Source organism: Misgurnus anguillicaudatus, chromosome 9 (assembly GCF_027580225.2).
Source record: "Misgurnus anguillicaudatus chromosome 9, ASM2758022v2, whole genome shotgun sequence".
Lineage (NCBI taxonomy): Eukaryota > Metazoa > Chordata > Actinopteri > Cypriniformes > Cobitidae > Misgurnus > Misgurnus anguillicaudatus.
In genome coordinates this window covers 15,740,993-15,761,288 of record NC_073345.2, presented here as the reverse complement: position 1 = coordinate 15,761,288, position 20,296 = coordinate 15,740,993, and the positions used below count along the sequence as shown (strand labels likewise).

The window sequence follows — 20,296 nt, the reverse complement described above, 5'->3', positions numbered from 1 at the left end:
AATAAATGCACACCACTTGTACATCCCATAAACGATGCAAAAACAAATAATACTGTCTCCACTCAAATAAATGTGTTTGCCATTACTAGTACTAAACATTTTTATTTTCTTTAAATAAACACAGATTTGCAGGATTGTACAAAGCTCATAAATATTTGAAGAGGTAAGCATCATTGTTTATGTATCATTCTAGCAGCGCTTCATCCCTATAACTTTGCAAGTCTAAACAGAGCTTAAAAGTGGCCTTGAACCAGGGTTTGAAAAGACCAAGGGGTAAGTGCATCGTATAAATCTCTCTATAAGAATCCAGAGAAGTGCAAATGACAAAAAAAACATCAGACAGGGAGTGTAAAGATAACAGGAAATAAAGAGATAAAATACATCAGATACCATGCGTAAGCTGCAATGTATTGATTTAGCCCTTTTGTGATTAAGATCAAAGCAGTTTGAAAGCACATTTCTATGAAAGTGTCCTTGGGAAGCTTAGACTGACTTATTTTCACAGTGGTCACACATAAAAAAAACATTACGTACCTGTCCGAACTTCTGATAAATGACGCCGAACTTGTAGGTGTTGTTTAATTCATGCTCATCATAATTCACTATTAACTGAGAACCCTGCAAATAAAGTGTTCAGTCAGTGATATTAAATATAAAATAAAGGAAAAATGGCATTACAGTACATATATAAAGAGCTCAGATGCAAAAGGCACAAAATCCGCTTAAACGCTACACTGATTTTTTTAACAAAGTCCTCTAAGTGCATAGAATATAATATACGTAAGGTTTACAGAATATATTAGGATACGGACTGAATTCATGAGCCTTTTACTTTTATACAGAAAGGACAGTGACGAGTGACTGGATACTTTTAGTGGAAGTAGAGATTTTTGAGTGCACTTAGAGGGTTTTGCAGCGAAACACAGTCAAATTTGTTAAATACCAATAAAATTACTAAAGTAACATTTGTAAAAAAATGGAATTTCAATTATTGACTAATACATTTTTCATTGCCATTAAAGAAAAATTACTGAGCCTAAAAATGCTCATTAACAAGAAAATATATCAGATGCACTTTTTTTAGGGTTTTGCATCTTAATTCTTCGTTTATAGTCATTGTCTTAAGATTCCTGAATTTACTTCTGACAATTTATGTAAATAGTTTCATCAATACAGCTTTGAGTTCCTCTCACATCTACTTTTATGACCTCAAAAACAACCCCTCCCTTGCAAAGCTGATTTTATCTCTAAACAATCTAACTAGTGACTAAGACACATCAATACTTCCTTTTATAAGCAGCTGTCACAACAGCTAAAGAGCAAACCTGTCAGAATCTGTCATTGGTTCTTATTTTGACCAGGAGCAATATTGTGTTAAAAAATGCAAAACTCCTCTTTTAATGGCTCGTTCCTTTAATGAGCCATAAAAACAAATTTGAAGGATCAGCATAATGTAATTATTAAAAGTCAAAATAATTCAGCTATCTGATATAATTACTACTAATTACAAAAAGCGCAAAATATATATTAATATATATTTATAAAATATATTATTTTGAACGTGTGTGCCCCCCTTTTGTAGGGTGCATCCTTTGCCCCCTCAAAGAAAATTCATGACATCTCAAAGTTAAAATAAACAAAACATATTAAATGATACAATGTAGTGCTGTTGGTTAGAAGCCTTAGTGACGTTTAATTACACAGTATTTATGATAAATGAATGTATTTTATAAAATGTCATAAAACTGGGGTCCCCCTGGCACCACCTCACACCCTCAAGGGCTCGCCCCCAGTTGGAGAACCACTGGGTTAAATAAACAGAATTTTTTGCATCTGACCCAACAATGGGTTAAAACAACCCAGCATAGGTTAAATTAAATATTAGGTTTCTCCCTTTTTGACCCAAAGCTGGGTTGAAAATAACCAAGTATTTTTATATAATAAAGTTCAACAAGATTAATCTTAAACTCACCTTTGGGTACAGCACTGGATTAAATCTCAGACATGTAATATCTTCACATAGTAGCTATAGTGAAGTTACATCACAACAAAGACAAAAACAAGACAAACAATAAGATTAGCTAATGTTTACCACCAGTAACATTTTTTTAAAGGGGTCATACACCTAACATGTTATTACTTTTTTCACTTTATGTTTGTTGCAATTTGGTGCCAAAAACATTAATTTAGTTTTTCATGGCCATTTTTCATCTTCTCTGACTCTTAACAGTCCATTTTTGAAAGCGCACTTATAGGAGTTCTGTAAAGAAGGCATTTTAACATCTAGGCACTGAAAAACACAAGGCTGTGGGTTTGGGTTTGTACTCTTGTATATAATATATTAAAAGGTAGCTCCAACTAAAGCCAACATTACATTGGGACTGAATCACCAAAGTGATGCACACAAACTGGTTACGACAGAAATAAATTTGAGGTCCTCATTTCTGCCATTTAGATCCATCTGAAGGCCATCGGGTATAAGACAGGCCAGGTGATCATCTAATAGGCATCCTGTGGTGATGCATTTTCTTTGACGTCTTAAAGGGAAACTCCAATTTCTTTGAAAATAAGCTAATTTTCCAGCTCCCCTAGAGTTAAACATTTGATTTTTACCGTTTTGGAATCCATTCAGCTGACCTCTGGGTCTGGCGGTAGCACTTTTAGCATAGCTTAGCATAATCCATAGAATCTGATTAGACCATAAGCATCGCGCTCAAAAATAACCAAAGAGTTTTGATATTTTTCCTATTTAAAACTTTTCTCTTCTGTAGTTATATCGTGTTAAAACGGAAAATTAAAAGTTGCGATTTTCTAGGCCAATATGGCTAGGACCTATACGTAATAATCAAGGACTTTGCTGCCGTAACATGGCTGCAGGAGGCGCAATGATATTACGGGGCAGCTGAAAATAGTCCCCTTAGTATCTTTCAATAGCAGGTAAAATTGTGATGTACCGCGCCTAGTTTGCCGCTTGAATGCGTCAAATGCAAAATCCGCTTCTTGTGGGAGGGGCAAGTGCTATGCGGTTGTCTGTTTGCAAGATGGCTGATGTTAATTCTGCATTTATCGAGAGAGTTACAGTTACGTTTGTATTTAGTCACCTTACTATAGGGGGAAAATAAACGGCGCGGGTCGATAAACGTCACGAGACTCAAAAGTGAAATGTGTTTTTACAACTTAAATACACTTTCCAGGTTGCCCAATGTCCTCACTGACCCTCTTTCAAGCGAGGTCCTTTTTATTCCTGTCTCTATAGAAATAAGAACTTGTGTCGTATAGCTCCGGGTGACCGCTCACGGACAATATCAAGCGTTCCTTCATGTTGAATGAGTGACTCCGGGCGGGGCTGCCACCACAGCAGCAAGCAGGCTCCTGATTGGTTAACGCGGCTCGAAAATCCGACAAAGTTCAAAGTTTTCAACTCGGGCGTCAGCCGCAAATTCACGTCAAACGCAAAATGCACAAAAAGCACCATTCATGCGTACCGCGCTAGACACTCAATTCGTGCCAATGAGGCGGAATTGTGTCTACCGCGCCAAATGCCTCATCCGCGCCGCGAGACCTCCAGACGTGCGTCAACGCGTCTTCACATTGACTTAACATTGAAATCACTTGCACTTGACGCATCTACCGCGGCTAGTGTAAACGCAGCATTAGTACACGATGTAACTACAGAAGAGGCAAGTTTTAAATAGGAAAAATATCGAAACTCTTTGGTTATTTTTAAGTGTGATGCTAATGGTCTAATCAGATTTAATGGATTATGCTAAGCTATGCTAAAAGTGGTACCGCCAGACCCGGAGATCAGCTGAATGGATTCCAAAACTGTAAAAATCAAATGTTTAACTCTAGGGGAGCTGGAAAATGAGCCTATTTTTAAAAAGTGGAGTGTCCCTTTTAGTTTGTTCAGTTCAATTTTTATTAAAGGTTGAATTGGAAAATGTGAATCTTTATGATATGACCCCACTTAAAAGCTGACAAACGGTACAGGTCTAATTACAGGTGTCTTATAATTTTTAGTTGTGGAAAGTTGATCAATAAACAGCCATCTCTGTCAGTCACAGTCATTACCTTGGCTAACTGAGGGACACTGGGGAGCTCAGTCAAACCCGCTAAAGAGATCCTGTCATAGATTGTCTTCGATGGAGTCCTACAGTGAGGCACAATTTGATAGAAAAATACAATCAAACCTTTTAAAATGTCCCAATCATGTAATTACACACAAGGGATTGAAAGGACTGTTATTACCTGAGGATGATGTGCAGGTACTCTTGCTCCTTCACCTCCTCATGTCTGAGGGACAGTACCAGGTTGCCATGGTTACTGGCTGAGCAGTAGAAGTTCAGATGTTCCTGAGACCGACAGATAAGAAGAAACGTTTCTATTTGGAACGAATCCATTGTAAACATAAAAAGCAACGACTGCTGATTATCACGGATCTGACAATAAGGACGACCTGTAAGCTTTTGGTTTGAATCAATCAAATAAAGATAAGATATTTGCTAAGAGCTTTTAATGCTTTTATATAATTCATTCAAATTTTTCTAGGATTTGGTGTTTGTTTTTTGAAAAAGGGCAGCTCTATTGCTATCACAAAATGTTTTAAATATTCATTTCATTCACACAACATCTGTGTTGCAAATATCGGTCTTAGCCTACATATCATCGATGATACTGATTTAAATAAAGTTTCACAAATCTTACGTACAAAGAACAATTCTTACGATTCAGCAATGCATCTTTTTTTAAATAATTGATTCAGTGAACTATTACAGGAAAAACGTATTCAAACGTGAATCTTTTGAGCTTTGTGTGTTTCTTTTTAGTCCTCCCATCAACAACAATGCAATACAAAGCATTATTTAGTATTTTTTATCCAAATAAATTCAGATTGAAGCTCGTGACGTTTAAAATGCGATGCAGTACATTAGGCAGCGGCGATAAAACACTAACACAAATCCCCATTTTACGTTTTCACTCGTACCCAAACACAAGATGCTCACCCTGCCCAGAAAGTGCTTGCGGTATGCTCGAATGGCAAAGTTACTTTCCAATTTGTAACCAAAATCTTCTGAATTTCCTCCTTCTTCATCTTCCTCATCACAGTAACCGTTCTCCCAGCTTGAAATGGTGGCAGGAGCATCAGGATCTTCTATCCAGTAACCCCCAGACTGAGGCATAATGACCTGAGGGTACGGCATACCCCGCTTCAGAACCTTCCAACAGAGAAAGCAGACTATTAGAAACAAACATAATGTGCTTTTACAGGCATATACACTGTAACACAAACAGATAAGCAGATGATTGTTACTTCACCGTACCTCGTCTATCGGTGGGTATGAAATGTAGTCATCCTAGAGAGATGGAAAAATAATGTCAGTGATTCAGAAGATAATCGTCTAAATTGACATGTTCTCAGTGCTTTCTTAAGACCACTGTGACAACACAGCAAGCTTGTTACGCAACATGCTTAGTTCATGCATATATGAGAAATGGCATGCAATCTGATTTAATTTTTCATTTTCATGCTCAAAATTATTATTAGTTGGGGACACAAGCATTTAAGAATGGGATTATTTCTTTCTGTTGTTATTTTGTTTCTCATTCATAAATAATTAATTAAATCCTCTTATTACACAGCTCTTTGGAATGCTTGACTCTGATTGGCCAGTCACGACGTTTGCAGGTTTGTTGTTCCTAGATAACAACTGCTCAAAAATAATAACACTCGATAACCCGGATGCTGACAATCATTTTGACAGGTACATTTTAATATATGTCTTTTAATAACATATGTGACATTATATTTACAAATGATTAAACCAAATAGTGTGTTTGTGACATTTGAACGTCTTGTCTTATCTTAAAACCGAAAGTAAACAGGTTCTTCTCGCAGGAACTTCGTTTTAAATAAGCAAATAAAATATTTGAAATCAATATTTAATGCTCCTTACCTTACTTATGAGACGAATAGCCGTGTAATAAGCAGGATAATGCACAGGCAACCAGTTGTTATCGCATGATCACACTGTTGTGGCTCATTTCTGCTGTAACAACCCAGTAGCGTGTATTATGCCCTACTAAATACAGGATTTGCTAATACTGAATGAACAAAAGTTTGGCCACACGTACTCTTTCATTACTATTACTGGAAAGAGTTTCAGTCCAATTGGCTGCTTTCCTCCTCACTATTTAGTCCAACTCATTTTCTTTTATGTATTAAAATAAAACAAAACATTACAAACATGCACATTTTTATTTGTTTATACTAGACTTTAAGTGAAAGCTATTGGAACAAAATGCTAATTAATTTAGCTAACGTGTCCAAACTTTTGTGTTATAAAAAATGGTCTCAATCTGTCACAGAGGCAGTACCCTTTAAAAAGGTCCTTAGGTACCATTTAGGCAGATATATGTACAGTAGTGATAGGACAAAATATTGCAGAGGCATATATATATATATATATATATATTCGATATTTGGAATTTTTTTTATTGGCATCGAACAATAATTTTTTTCAAGCAGCCAGTAAAATTTGATGTTTGTAATAAAAAAGACAATCAGTGTCACTCAATGTAAAGTCAAATTCTGACAGACAGTAAAATGACCAATCATTATTCACTTTTTAAAATGACATTGTGTTGTGTCACACACAACACCACACTAGTTTAACCAGGGTTTTGAACCAGATTTTTCCTAATTGATTTGTTCCGAACAGAAACAGTATTTTTACATTTCCGGTTTTCGGTTCAAGCCTAAAGTTGACGTTCCTGAACCGGTTAAAACAAAAAAATAAAGTTCCCGAACCGGTTAATAATGTTCCATGTCAGCTGTGGGACATACAAATAAGTAGTCTGATCATTAGGACATTAAACTTAAATTATTAGTCTTCATAATTTCCCTTAAGTCTCTATCTTGTCATCAAACATTAAAAAAGGCTACATAGTGGCATAACTGTAATTCTGGCATGCCTACATTTGTTTAGTGCACTTAAACATGCGCACACATACAGACGGAGGACGAATTTCAAACGGCGCTTCGGGAAGAAGATGCAGCATAAACAGTCGCTCCACATAAAGTGAAAATTACGTTGTTTTTCAGTGCTTTATTCGCCAAATATATTTTAATGGCCTGCAGTATGAGACACAGTAGCACAACTCTCTCTCAAGTTTATACATCAAGAGTTCTGATCTTTGAAGGGCATAGAGATAATCACATTTGATTGGAGTTGGACCGGACACATTCAACCGCATGCGCGTCTGTGCATACAGAAAATTGCTCACTTTTTAAATCAAAAGTGTTAACATTTGCAAGCCTTTGAAACACGTGCAAATGATCAACTTTCACCCTACACTGTAAAACATTTGCTGTAAATTTTCAGCTGGTTGCCAGTAACTTACTGTAGAAGATAAAGTCTAAAAATGTTTCATGTTCATTTAACTTGGAACAAAATGTTGCCAGTAAATAACATAAATGTAAAATCTACAATAAGTTACTGGCAGCTAGTTGCCATAATACCCAGTAATACTGTAATTTCTATAGAAATTTTTTACAGTGTATTTAAATTTGCGTATTAATCCGCAAATCACATTTCCGTTTTCGTTCCGCGAACCTTTTCAAAGCCTTGAGTTTAACACACTTATTCAAACAGTTGCGTGAGATGTCAGACCCACATTAATGATGTCTTGTAAATATGTTTTAAGTACTTTAAAAAGGGTATATTTATAAATGTTATGCATAACAAATGTATTTTTACTTTAACCAATTTTCTGTATATCAGGCTCATATCGACCATACAGCTATCCTAATATCAAATCGGCCATAAAAAAATACATATTGGTCGATCACAAATGTACAGTATACATTTGAGGTACTAATATGAACTCTTTAGGTGCAAAGGTGTACTTTTTGAAAGGGTACTGACCAAGTAACCACATTTTGACCTGTTTCGTGTACAGTGTATTGTATATGATGAAGGCTGTTATGTATGCAGTATCTAACATAATTCACAACAGAGTGCCAACCACCTAAAGCAATGAAACTACCAGTTGGCTCGGATGTAATCTAGTTTAGCTTTTACATGCATTCTGACCTTAACTTTTTGTGGGCTTGACCTCAACTCCTCCACCTCTGAAACCTGCTAAGAGGTCAGGGTCATAAAGTTGAAGGTTGCAGGGTTATATTCCCAAAAATGGATGTGTGGTATAAATAAAAAACAACATATTCACCACTGCTTTGGTTTTGTAAGTACTCTATAATAATTTTGTTCATATTTTTAAAGTTAAATATTGAGTTTTTACCTCCATCTTGTCCAGACTGTCAAAGAATTGAGTAGACTGTTGAAAAAGAAACACAGAGGTGAAGATTTAGGGATATTATAATATATGACATGTATTGTATTACAGGTAAACAACAGCAGCATCACATTGCTACTTGGTGTGAATGACATGAGTGGCTGTTGGGTCTCATAATCCCTCATGTATTTATACAGACAGCAGCACTCACTGTTCAGAGTGCTTAGTATCAAAATCTGCTCGCAGGAGTTGCTGAATGTACAGTATGTCAAGGGACCTTCCCTGAGGAACAACTGTCTGACAATCTGTTATATATTCATGTTCATATAACAAAAGACTTCACCACTTCGTCTGAACCTTTGAGATTACGCACAGCTAAGCTGTTTACAGTATCCTATTGATCGAAATATTGTACCACACTTTCTGCGAAATCCAGGCTAAAGTCTCAATCTAATGAAGCATCAGCGTTTGATTCACTCATTGATTTCAGTCTTTGACATACTCAGTCAATATTAAATATATCAAGGTTATATTGATTATGTTATTAACACTATATAACTGATCTCTGTGTTTTCCTCCTTCACAGATCTTCGAAATATTGCTTTCTTTGGGAATTTCTTTCATCCTGGAGGGCCATATAGAGCACCTATGGGATGCAGCTGAAGTCATGGTCTACTGAGTAAGCAGGACACAGCCACGGCTCTTGGTTTTGTTACAGCGCCTCGTCTCCGGGAAAGAGGCGATAAAGACGGTTTTATCTCAGGAAAGCAAATGAGTCAAAAATTGCTGCATTTATTAAAGAATAAACAATTTATGAAATCTTGTCCAAAGGCTTGGCATCCAGCCTCCTTTTGCTTTTTTGCAGCCGTAAGCTATCTGAGCGAATCCCATTTTCAGTGCTGATTCATAACAAGCACTGAGATCCAGACGTGGTGCTCACCTTCATGGCGGGAGGGGCGGTTCTTGGGGGAGATGGAGGGCAGTCTGCCAGGGGTACATTGGAGATGTTCAGACACTCCTGTTTCCTGTAACATAGTGACATCATAGTGACATCATTAAAACAACAATAATGATGTCCTGCAGTTTTAAATGCACGATCACATAACCAGCAGAACATGAATCACTTTATTAAACACTTAATTTTGTTTAAACTTTTTATATCGACAACAGAGTTATGTATAGGAAAGGCGCAATGAGTTTCAAACAGGCACAATCCTTATTAAAACCCTTTCTTAGCTTCAGACTCGTTTTGCTTTTCTGTAAAGTACCACTCCCTGACCCTCATACAATTTCGAGATCATCAATAAAAAATGGGCCAAAGATGGGCAATCTGTTCTTTAAATGAGCTCTCTGGACAGCAGCCTGACAGGCAGAGGATCTAGAGGCTCATGCTTAAAATTAATTTACCTTCGCTTTCCACCTTCCTATTCATATGAGAGAGAGAGAGAGAGAGAGAGAGAGAGAGAGAGATGGACAAAGCTCTAAAAATACCCATCCAATCTTTCACGAGGCTGTAAATAGATTCCATAAATCCATCAATATACTTATATTAAGGAGTAAGTGACGTATCTTTCATTACGCTCGATAAAGCAAACAGCATCTCTCTCACATAGACTCACACTCGCAAATGAAGATATCCAAAGTCAACATTCACATATATGAAAATGACCTTTGCCTAAAACTTTAAAACTTTTACTGTGACTTCAGCTTATATGTTGACCGAAACGACGTATAATATAAAGTATTGAGTAAATGGCAGCACAAAATGAGATAAACAACACATCTGACCAAGAGAATTATCTTCACACCTAAATATCAGCTAGTCTTTCCCTGTGAAGATGTGAAAGGCTTACTGCTGTTTTCACTTAAAGCAACACAAAAATACCTTTATTGAAGAAATAATTTCAGATTATTCACAATAACAAAAAACAAAACAAATGTTGTTATGTTCTTCCTTTTCGCAATTAAAGAGTACCTATTGTCTGATTCACGTTTTTACATTTCCTTTGGTGTGTACGTGTATTAGTACATGTTAACGATATGCAAAAGGTACAAACGCCAAAGTAAACGATGACGCGAGTTATCGTCTCCAACGTAAATGTCTTTTCTTGCACTACAACAAACACACGGATTGTAGGCAACAATTTACTTCCTGGGATTGGTGATTTAGACAAGACCGACATTATCATAATTCCTCCGGCTTTGACTTACAGCCTGTAAGTTAACTCCTGTTAGCTTTGCATTGTGAGCGAATCTTTCAAACATGGTAAGGAACATCACATTTCCGGCTGATGTCAGCAGTATTCAGGCCAATCACAACGTACAGATTAGCTGGGAAATCAGGGACACAGAGCTTTTCAAATCTGTGCGTTTCAGGAAAAGAGTGAAATCTGGAGCTACAAAAATGTACGGTATGTATAAAATAATGTGTTTTTTAACCACACAAATCCATTGTATTATAACAAATACACAAAATAATGTTGTTTTTTTAGCAATGAAATAGGTGCTTTTTAAACGTCTTCAAAGTATTAATGAAAGATGAAAGTATCTTTAAGATGTCCTGATCATACAATAAAATGCACACTGTAGATAAGGAAAAACTAAGTACGAATTTTAGACTGCAGGTAACCTGACTATGTACTACTTCACAATTTTTAATTTATAGTGTAATCTTAGTCTTCACGGCAATAAAAGTTACTATTCAGTCAAATTTTTAAATACATGGCTATTTTTCTAACCATAAAGCCTATTTTGTCATGATCCTGTCAGCCTTGTATGACTTTTGCCTTGTTTCATGTGACAGGATCATGGCAGCCCTTATTGTTGTCTTGTTTTGTGTGGAGAGTCACGTGGCCTGGGTTTATTTTTTGTGTACTCTCCTGTCTTAAGTCTTGACCCCACCCCCTTGTTTCCTTGATAATTATTTGTTTTTTATTTACGCCCTTGACCTGTGTGTCCTCGTTCCCTAGTTTAGAACTCTACTATTTAATGCCATTGTGTCTGCTGTCTTGTGCTGGATATCATCGGATACCATTGTGTGTGTGCGCGTGCCTTGTTTTGTTCATTATTTGAATTATTGTCATTGTTTATCTCGTCAAGGGTGTTTTTATTATCAATAAAAGTATTTTTGGTTAAGAGCTGTCTGCAATTGGGTTCTGTCCATCCATACATTATATGGGGTAAAAATGCATTTACACAATGTATATGTACTATAAACATTACCATAACAAAAATCAACCATAGTTTCACTATAATTAAAAAAAATGGTTACAATAGTTTAACCACAAAATAACCATGGTGGGCTACAAAAACTATGATTATAACATGGTAAAACCATAAATTTGCCAATGGTAATTAATATGCAAAAAACTGGTTACCACGAAAAAAAGGGTAAAATTTGTTAGGGTCAACTAACACATATGCTTCTACATCCATTGACAATATGTGACTTGGACCACAAAATCAGTCATAAGTTGCATGGGTATATTTGTAGCATTAGCCAATACATTGTATGGGTCATAGATTTTTTTTAAAGCCAAAAATCACATTAAGTAAAGATGTTCCATGAAGATATTTTGTAAAAAATTTTACCGTAAATATATACAAATATATTTTTTATTAGTAATATGTGTTGCTAAGGACTTAATTTGGACAACTTTAAAAGCGATTTTCTCAATATTTTGATATTTTTGCATCCTCAGATTCCAAATGTGCAAATAGTTGTATATCAGCCAAATATTGGCTTATCCTAACAAACCATACATCAATGTCAAGCTTATTCATCAATGTATAAATCATAAAACTGACCTTTATGACTGGTTTTGTGGTCCTGGGTCACATATTCTTATATTCAATATTCTGAACGCAACATCTTAAAACCTCAACACGTGAGTCAGTTTACCTCTCACAAATATCCACAAATTCCGAACAGTGAATAAAATGTCTAAATGAATGAATCATGTACACATGGCTGATAAAACATTTCATGCACACTTGAATTAAAGATCATCATTATTATTAACTGTAAATATGATCTAATATTTATTCAGAATTCCATTTCTCATAACGCTACAAACAACATAATACCGATATAGATGATATACAGGTATAACCCTACAGTTAGCCAGTGCAAGTTTCTCTTAAACCTTTCCCTGGAGTTTCAATTATCAGATATAAACTCTTGAATCCCCAAACTGCCCTGAGAACTGCAGTGTTCCTCAATATAGCTGTGAATGTACAGTTCTAACGTGCACACACACAAAAGCACACCATACACAGACATACATGACCCACCACTGGTCGTCCGTCTCTGTCAGTCTCCGTCTCTCACAGCGCTTTCGAGAGCGGTGCAGGAGTCCGATGAGAGCCGCGGCAGCACGGACACCTGCTCTCCGACAGCGGACCCTGGACCTGAACTCAGACATGGCTGAAGCTCAGGCTTAGTCTTAGTCTCAGTGTCTCCCGTCACATCACACCAGCTTCATCTGAATCTGCATCGTCACTATCACAGTGTCCAGAGATGAGGTGCTGTCTTCACAGTACAGACTATGCGTGTGTGCATCCTTCACCGCCGATACCTCCCATTCTGTCTCTCTCTTTCTCTCTCTCTCTCATCCACCCCCCTCACATGGCGTTTCACTCTAACACCTTCTTCTCGATTAGGATGCTTTGATTGCTTAACCTCTATTTTGCCTTTGTGCAGAAGAAATCTTCACTAATGTTCTTGTTTCTACCACGTTACATATCTGCTCAGACATGCAGCATTATTTTATAGACACAAAAGGACTCTCTCTTGCGTTATACAAGCGTGCGCTGTGGAAATATTGCCACTGTGGCTTTTGACTCTTTTTGATAAGGTGTAAGTTTAGTATTTGTGACATATCTGTGATATGGATGTCAGTCTTCATCTTTGATCATTTCTTGTAAAGTTAACATTTCATAATATCCTGATTCCTAAGAAAAAAAACTAATATCATTATTTTTTATTAAAATGCTCTTTGGAAAACTTAATTCTGATTGGTCAATCGTACAAATATTATAATATAATATGAATAATATGAACACTGTATATTTGGTCATTGTCCACGGAAATGTAGCCTACAGTTCTGCTTCGTCTCTCTTTTCATGCGAATGCACAGGTCAGTCTCCCAGTCTCATGAAATTAAATACCTATAGTCACATACATTTTGTATTCTTTTTCGTGATACTGTCACGAATTTCCACATTTTTTCGTGATCGTATCACAAATTTCTGTTTATGTGTCATTGTCACGTATTGGTTACTCAACTGTTTTTTCCTATTTTTACCATAGTTGCTTCGGTTTAGGTTTAGATTTACATAAAATGACATCCTTACCCAAACCCGACTCTAACCCTAACGCCAGGCGACAATGGTTTAAAAATCAGAAAGTATAAAAAAAATCAGAAAAAATTGTATAAACCAATACTTAAAGTGATATCCTAATGCAAACACCAAATCTAACCCTAAACCGAAGCGACAATGCTTGAAAATAGGAAAAAGCAGTTGAGTAACCAATACGTGACAATGACACGTAAATAGAAATTCGTGATACTATCATGAAAAAACGCGGAAATTCATGACAATATCTCAAAAAAATAATGAAAAACTTACCTGACTATATCACGAAATTTCGTGAGACTGGGTAGAAATTACATACCTATAGTCACGTACATTTTTTATTCTTTTTTGTGATACTGTCACAAATTTCCGTGTTTTTCTGTGATCGTATCACAAATTTCTGTTTACGTGTCATTGTCACGTCTGGGTTACTCAACTGTTTTGTACTATTTTCTTACCATTGTCGCTTCGGTTTAGGGTTAGATTTACCTAAAATGACATCCTTAATACCCACACCCAACTCTAACCCTAACGCCAGGCAACAGTGGTTTAAAAATCAGATTTTTTTGTATAAACCAATACTTAGGCCCAATCCCAATTCTATTTTATACCCCTCCCCCTTGCCCTTACCCCTACCCCTTCCCCTTGCCCCTTGAAACAGAGTGTCAAGGGGTAGGGCTGAAAATATTCCCCTAAGAAATGGGACACCACTACTAGACCGTTACATGTCATCATAAGTCGTTGCTAGCTCCTACATCATAGATGCTCAGATGAAATAATACAATAAAATTTTATATTTAATGAAATTATTAAAAAATATATATGTTGTGGAACTATCACAAGGTCAATAACATTAGCAAACTTTTTTCATGGCGATTTTTACAAATCTTTTTTCTGAGAACATAACCGTATACATAAAACTAGTTATTATTTGTTATTAAAATACTTTTTAATGTCCAAAAATACTTAAATTTATGGGCCATATTGGAAATTTATCATACCCCTTCGTCTGAAGTGTGGTCCTGAAAAATCTTCGTTTGAAGGGCTATCTGGCCCTTACCCCTACCCCTTCCCCTTCAGCCAAAAGAGAATTGAGATACCCCTACCCCTTCACGTGAACGCGCAAAACAAAGGGGAAGGGGAAAGGGGAAGGGCTAAGGGGTAGAATTGGGATTGGGCCTTAAAGTGACATCCTAATGCAAACACCAAATCTAACCCTAAACCAAAGTGACAATGGTTTGAAAATAGGAAAAAGCAGTTGAGTAACCAATACGTGAAAATTATAAACCAGCCACCGCTGCAGTCCCTGCCGTCTGCGCAGCCTCCGCTGCAGCCCCTGCCGTCTGCGCAGCCTCCGCTGCAGCCCCTGCCGTCTGCGCAGCCTCCGCTGCAGCCCCTGCCGTCTGCGCAGCCTCCGCTGCAGCCCCTGCCGTCTGCGCAGCCTCCGCTGCAGCCCCTGCCGTCTGCGCAGCCTCCGCTGCAGCCCCTGCCGTCTGCGCAGCCACCGCTGCAGCCCCTGCCGTCTGCGCAGCCACCGCTGCAGCCCCTGCCGTCTGCGCAGCCACCGCTGCAGCCCCTGCCGTCTGCGCAGCCACCGCTGCAGCCCCTGCCGTCTGCGCAGCCACCGCTGCAGCCCCTGCCGTCTGCGCAGCCACCGCTGCAGCCCCTGCCGTCTGCGCAGCCACCGCTGCAGCCCCTGCCGTCTGCGCAGCCACCGCTGCAGCCCCTGCCGTCTGCGCAGCCACCGCTGCAGCCCCTGCCGTCTGCGCAGCCACCGCTGCAGCCCCTGCCGTCTGCGCAGCCACCGCTGCAGCCCCTGCCGTCTGCGCAGCCACCGCTGCAGCCCCTGCCGTCTGCGCAGCCACCCACAGCGCCCCCTGTCACGGACTCTGTTTTGTCTCCCCTGCCGGACGCAGCGCCTCCTGTCACGGTCCCTGTCTCGTCTCCGCTGCCGGACGCAGCGCCCCCTGTCACGGTCCCTGTCTCGCCTCCGCTGCCGGACGCAGCGCCCCCTGTCACGGTCCCTGTCTCGCCTCCGCTGCCGGACGCAGCGCCCCCTGTCACTGTCTCGTTTCCACTGCCAGCCACAGCGCCCCCTGTCTCACCGGCTTCTTCTGTTGTTTCCTCCCCTGCCACTGTCTCCATGTCCTCCCTTGACTCTTTCCCCTACCCTGTGAGTCTTGGCTCGCCCCCATCTGCTCCCTTGTCTACCCCTACCACGCCCTGGAACCCTACCTTGCCTCCTTTTGTTCCCCTTACCCAGTCTGCACCCCCAAGCAAGCATGTTCCCTCCAAGAGCCCCACCAAGCCTGCCCGGACTCCTCGTCCCAAGCCCTCTACTACCCCAGAACCCAAGACCCCTTGCCCACCCAGCTCCACCCTACCTGGACTTCCTTTTGTGAACACTGTTTTGCCTCTGCCCCCCCTCCCTTGTTTGTTGTTTTTATTATGTCACCCCAACCCTCTTGTATTGTATTCTTGTCTGCCTTTGATATTATTTGTCATGTTTTCTTGGTGTCTGTCTATCTGTCAGTCTGTCTTGTCCCGTGTTTAGTGTTCCCCTGGGGAGCGTCTGGAAGCCGCTCCTTTAGGGGGGGATTCTGTCATGGTTCTGCCATCTTGTCCTTTGTTTAATCTTGTCTTGTGGCAGAATCATGACAGACCCATGTTTTGTGTGGGTTCACGTGGTCTTAGTATTGGTTTACTAGACCACCTGTTCCCTGTGTCTTGTCTCTTTTACCCCGCTCCCTTGTTGTTCTCATCTTCATTGTTTAATTCCTGTCACCTGTTGCCCTCATTAGTTCTCCTCTATTTAAGATCCTTGTGTTTGTTGTCCTGTGCTTGTGCATTGTTACCATACCTGTGAGTACTGTGTTCTGCTGTCAAGTCTAGTGTTATCTTTATCAAGTGTTTAGTCTAGGTTATTGTTAAGTGTATCCAGTTTTGTGTGTCAGTGTAGTTTGTTATCCAGTCCTGTTTAGTGTTCATCCATCTGTTCTTAGTTATCCTGTTTATATTGTTTTGCCCCCTCGTGGGTTTTGTTTTCAGTTTTGTCATTTAATAAAAGTCTTCCGTTAGTATATCCTGTCTGCATTTGGGTTCATCCTACACCACATAACATACCCAAACCCAAAGCCAGGCGACAATGGTTTAAAAATCTGAAAATATAAAAAAAACAGAATTTTTTTTATAAACCAATACTTAAAGTGACATCCTCACGCAAACACCAAATCTAACCCTAAACCGAAGCAACAATGGTTTGAAAATAGGAAAAAGCAGTAACCAATACCTGATAATCACACGAAAACAGGAACACAATCACGAAAAAACACAGAAATTCGTGACAGTATCACGAAAAAGACTGTAGGTACATAATTTTGTGAGACTGGGTTACACTGCAATTGATGCCATCTTGCGACTCAAACTGTTAACTGACTATAGTAAAGATGGCATTTGAGACCTTTAGTATTGAATATAATATGACTAGAATAAAACATTTACGCATTTGGGAGATCCAAGCAACTTGCAATCCAACTCTGGGAATCAAACCCACAACATTTTATGCCGCTAACGTTATGAGCTAACTAAGCTACAGGGATACTCAAGTTGAGGCAAGAAAATGAAAACATTCCTTGGAAACAGTAGGATCCGGAAAACTGCAGAAATAAACACACAAAATCTTCACGTCTGGGCCCTGTTAACACGGTCAGGGTTTATTTTGCAATTACAACCATCAGACTGCATTGCAGAGTAAAATCTAAAACAGGAATTTCATTGAATGTGCATTGCAAGTACTAAACATGTCTTGCCTGAATAGACTCTTCTACCAGCAGGTAACAGGTCCTGAGGAGATTTTCAAGGGCTGCATTTACACTCAACGCAATTACAAGCCCATTTTCATCGTTTAATTTCACCTGCTGCGCAAATCCGCTCCTGTTTATGAAAATTTTACCCAGAGTGAGAGAGCGTGCATATGAATGAACCGCTTCCAAAATCATCAACAGCATTAAAAGCTTGAGGGGATTTTCTAGCTGAAGGCAATTATCACCATACACACAGGACATCGACTGTGCGTCCTTCACTGATGAAGAGCTGTGTGTCATGATGACGACAGATTCATGCCACCCAGATAAACATACAACATGTACAAACTCTGCAATTCAAATGAATGAGCAAAAATGTGGTTGTTTAATAACAATCACAAACAGAAAGGATTTTTCATCCTCTGAATGATTCCTCGAAATTGAGCAGCATCCTTTACACTGACTCACAAGACAGAAACAACACTGCTATTTAGTTTAAATGAGAACATGCACTGAGCACATGGAAGTCAAAATCATTGCTGGTGTTAAAGGAGTTTCGTAGAAGTAACACGCTGTCCTGAGGCAGGTGACAGACGGCTGAAGTGTGAGAGCAGTGATAGTTTCCGTTTCTCAATCCGAAAGCTGCAGCCTCCCGGGGTCGCATTTGTAGGTTGCATACATCATCAAGCCTGGTTTATTTCAGAATATGAATAATTATAAAGTTCACTATTATTCTTAGTTAATTGTAAATTGTTGTAATATGCTTATGACATGCAAATGTAATGCTCAGTTACTTAAATGAACATATAAGGCTTGATGACGTATGCAGCCTGCATATGCGACCTCCAGAGGCTGCACCCTTCGGATTAAGAAATGCCCAGTGGGTGGGGTGGAGATACATATGATCAAATTATAAATCTGACCATTTTATGACATAAGTGACATTAGGACATCAAAATGCTGTTAGATTGTTGAATACATAATTGTAGATATGAACAAAATTTAAAAGTGTGCTTGATATACAGCATCTGGTTTGGTGGCTGCCTTTTTAAAAGGTCTGTTATTCATCTCTGTCTCTCATTGGGTGTTGGGAAAGTACTGACATAATCCGTAAAGTTCTAAATATCAAAGATTTTTTTATTAAAGAGCACCTATTTCGTTGCTAAAAAACAACGTTATTTTGTGTATTTGGTATGTGTGTTTGCGTGGTTTATGGTTTTGCGTGGCTCCAGATATCCTTGCCTTCCTCAAACGGTCTGATTTGTTACAAAGCTCATCTGAAACGTGCTGTGTCCCTGATTGGGCAGCTAACCAGTACATTGTGATTGGCCTGAATACCTCTTAATACCTGAATATCAGCCGTAAATGTGACGCTCCACGCCATGTTTTGAAGATTAGCTCACAATGCAACACTTACAGGAGTTCATATCGTCTTTACTACCTTATCAATACGAGCCAAATTTGATCCAAAAAACTTTACCAGCGTGGCTTGAGCAGAACGTAACAGATTGGTAAGGTAAGGATCGAGTGTGCCTCATAAGTCTTGAAAAGTGAAGCCGCTGGCTGTTTGATCGCCCCCTGGTGGCTGGCTGCGGTACAAGTCATAAACCCCGCCCTCTCAATTCAAACGAACGGGACTCTGCTCTAAATAAAAAATTATTTACACTTCCAATAAAAGTTTCCGAAAGATGGTTTTGGTCCTTTCAAGTAGTTTTAATCACGCTTATATATGTTCAAGTGTTCAATTTTGTGAAAAGTTTAATTTTAGCTAGAAATTTAATGGAGCATGTCGTTATGATTGGGGTGGTTGAATTGGTCGCGCGAGCGTTTGGGCGGAAGTTCGGACCCAATTTAATTTTTGATTGTCGGGAGAGAAGTGTACACAGACGTTAGACGCATGCGGATTGCGACAAAATGCAAAGCATCACCTGGGCTACATACTACATTCTCCTATAGGTGCATACGTGACCTACGCGCACAATGGATGTGGGGTTTTAAACATTTCGTGGACGGTGCGCATCTTGTGAGGACGACAATTGAGGCAAGTGTGCCGTAAACGGACACTCATGTACATGTAAAAAATGGACCATACTTCAGCCTAATGTAGGTGCCATCTAGTGGTGAGATTGTGAATTGCAGCCAACCTCAATTTCGAAACGCAAAGAGAAGCTACGGTAGCTGCCACAGGACAAACATGTTGTCCTCAGAGGGTGCATCCCAATTTAGGGGCTGTATCCTTCTAAGGACGCAGACTTTGAAGGCGAGACTCGGCCTTTGAAGGCTGCAGAATGTTTATTTTAAAATACCTAGACGTCACTGGCGTGCATTGAATCTTGGGAAAGCTGAGGCTGTGAAGGATCCATCTATGGATACTTGGTTTCAGGGGAAACGAAGGCCTTCGAATTGAGACAGCCTTCGCGGTGGCCCGACGTCATATGGGCTTCGAAGGATGCAGCCCCTGAATTGGGATGCACCCTGAGACAGCGTAGGGATGATACACCCTCTGTAGAACAGTTTAATGTCCGCTTAGAAATATGGCGTCGACTTCCATTTAAGGGATCCGGCAGTGTATGTAGATAAAACGGCTCATTCTAAGGTAATAAAAACAATACAGTTCATTTTAATTAAGGTCTTTATACACCATTGATAATGTATATTTAATGTATATTATATTGCATTTCTGTAAAGAGATCTTTCTAAAAGTACCACATCAGTTATAACTGTCCAAACTAGTTTTCTGTCAAAGTCACCTCTGAGCGAAAGTGAAGCATATCATCACTGCCGAGTAAATAACAGCTATCTCCAAAAGAACAACCCCAGAAGCCTGTGGTTAAACAACA

General features: G+C 39.1%; 1 protein-coding gene across 14 annotated transcripts in view; it reads right to left on the bottom strand.

Annotated features, from left to right (window-relative positions):
- The window catches only part of rap1gap2b (RAP1 GTPase activating protein 2b), a 52,315-nt gene that overhangs the window by 8,860 nt on the left and 23,159 nt on the right, over positions 1 to 20,296 (bottom strand). For 7 of the 14 annotated variants that reach the window (XM_055179659.2, XM_073871169.1, XM_073871168.1 and 4 more), the window contains 9 exons: positions 9,236 to 9,320; positions 8,302 to 8,337; positions 8,094 to 8,141; positions 5,322 to 5,354; positions 5,004 to 5,216; positions 4,249 to 4,352; positions 4,072 to 4,150; positions 1,973 to 2,026; positions 535 to 618 (listed from right to left, as the gene is read on the bottom strand). In XM_055179659.2, the coding sequence (XP_055035634.2) occupies positions 535 to 618; positions 1,973 to 2,026; positions 4,072 to 4,150; positions 4,249 to 4,352; positions 5,004 to 5,216; positions 5,322 to 5,354; positions 8,094 to 8,141; positions 8,302 to 8,337; positions 9,236 to 9,241 (657 nt within the window). In that variant the 5' untranslated portion in view covers positions 9,242 to 9,320. Of the gene's footprint in view, positions 1 to 534; positions 619 to 1,972; positions 2,027 to 4,071; positions 4,151 to 4,248; positions 4,353 to 5,003; positions 5,217 to 5,321; positions 5,355 to 8,093; positions 8,142 to 8,301; positions 8,338 to 9,235; positions 9,321 to 12,588; positions 12,907 to 20,296 lie in introns of those variants that run through there. The other 7 variants (XM_055179663.2, XM_055179654.2, XM_055179657.2 and 4 more) reach the window with 5 other exon arrangements.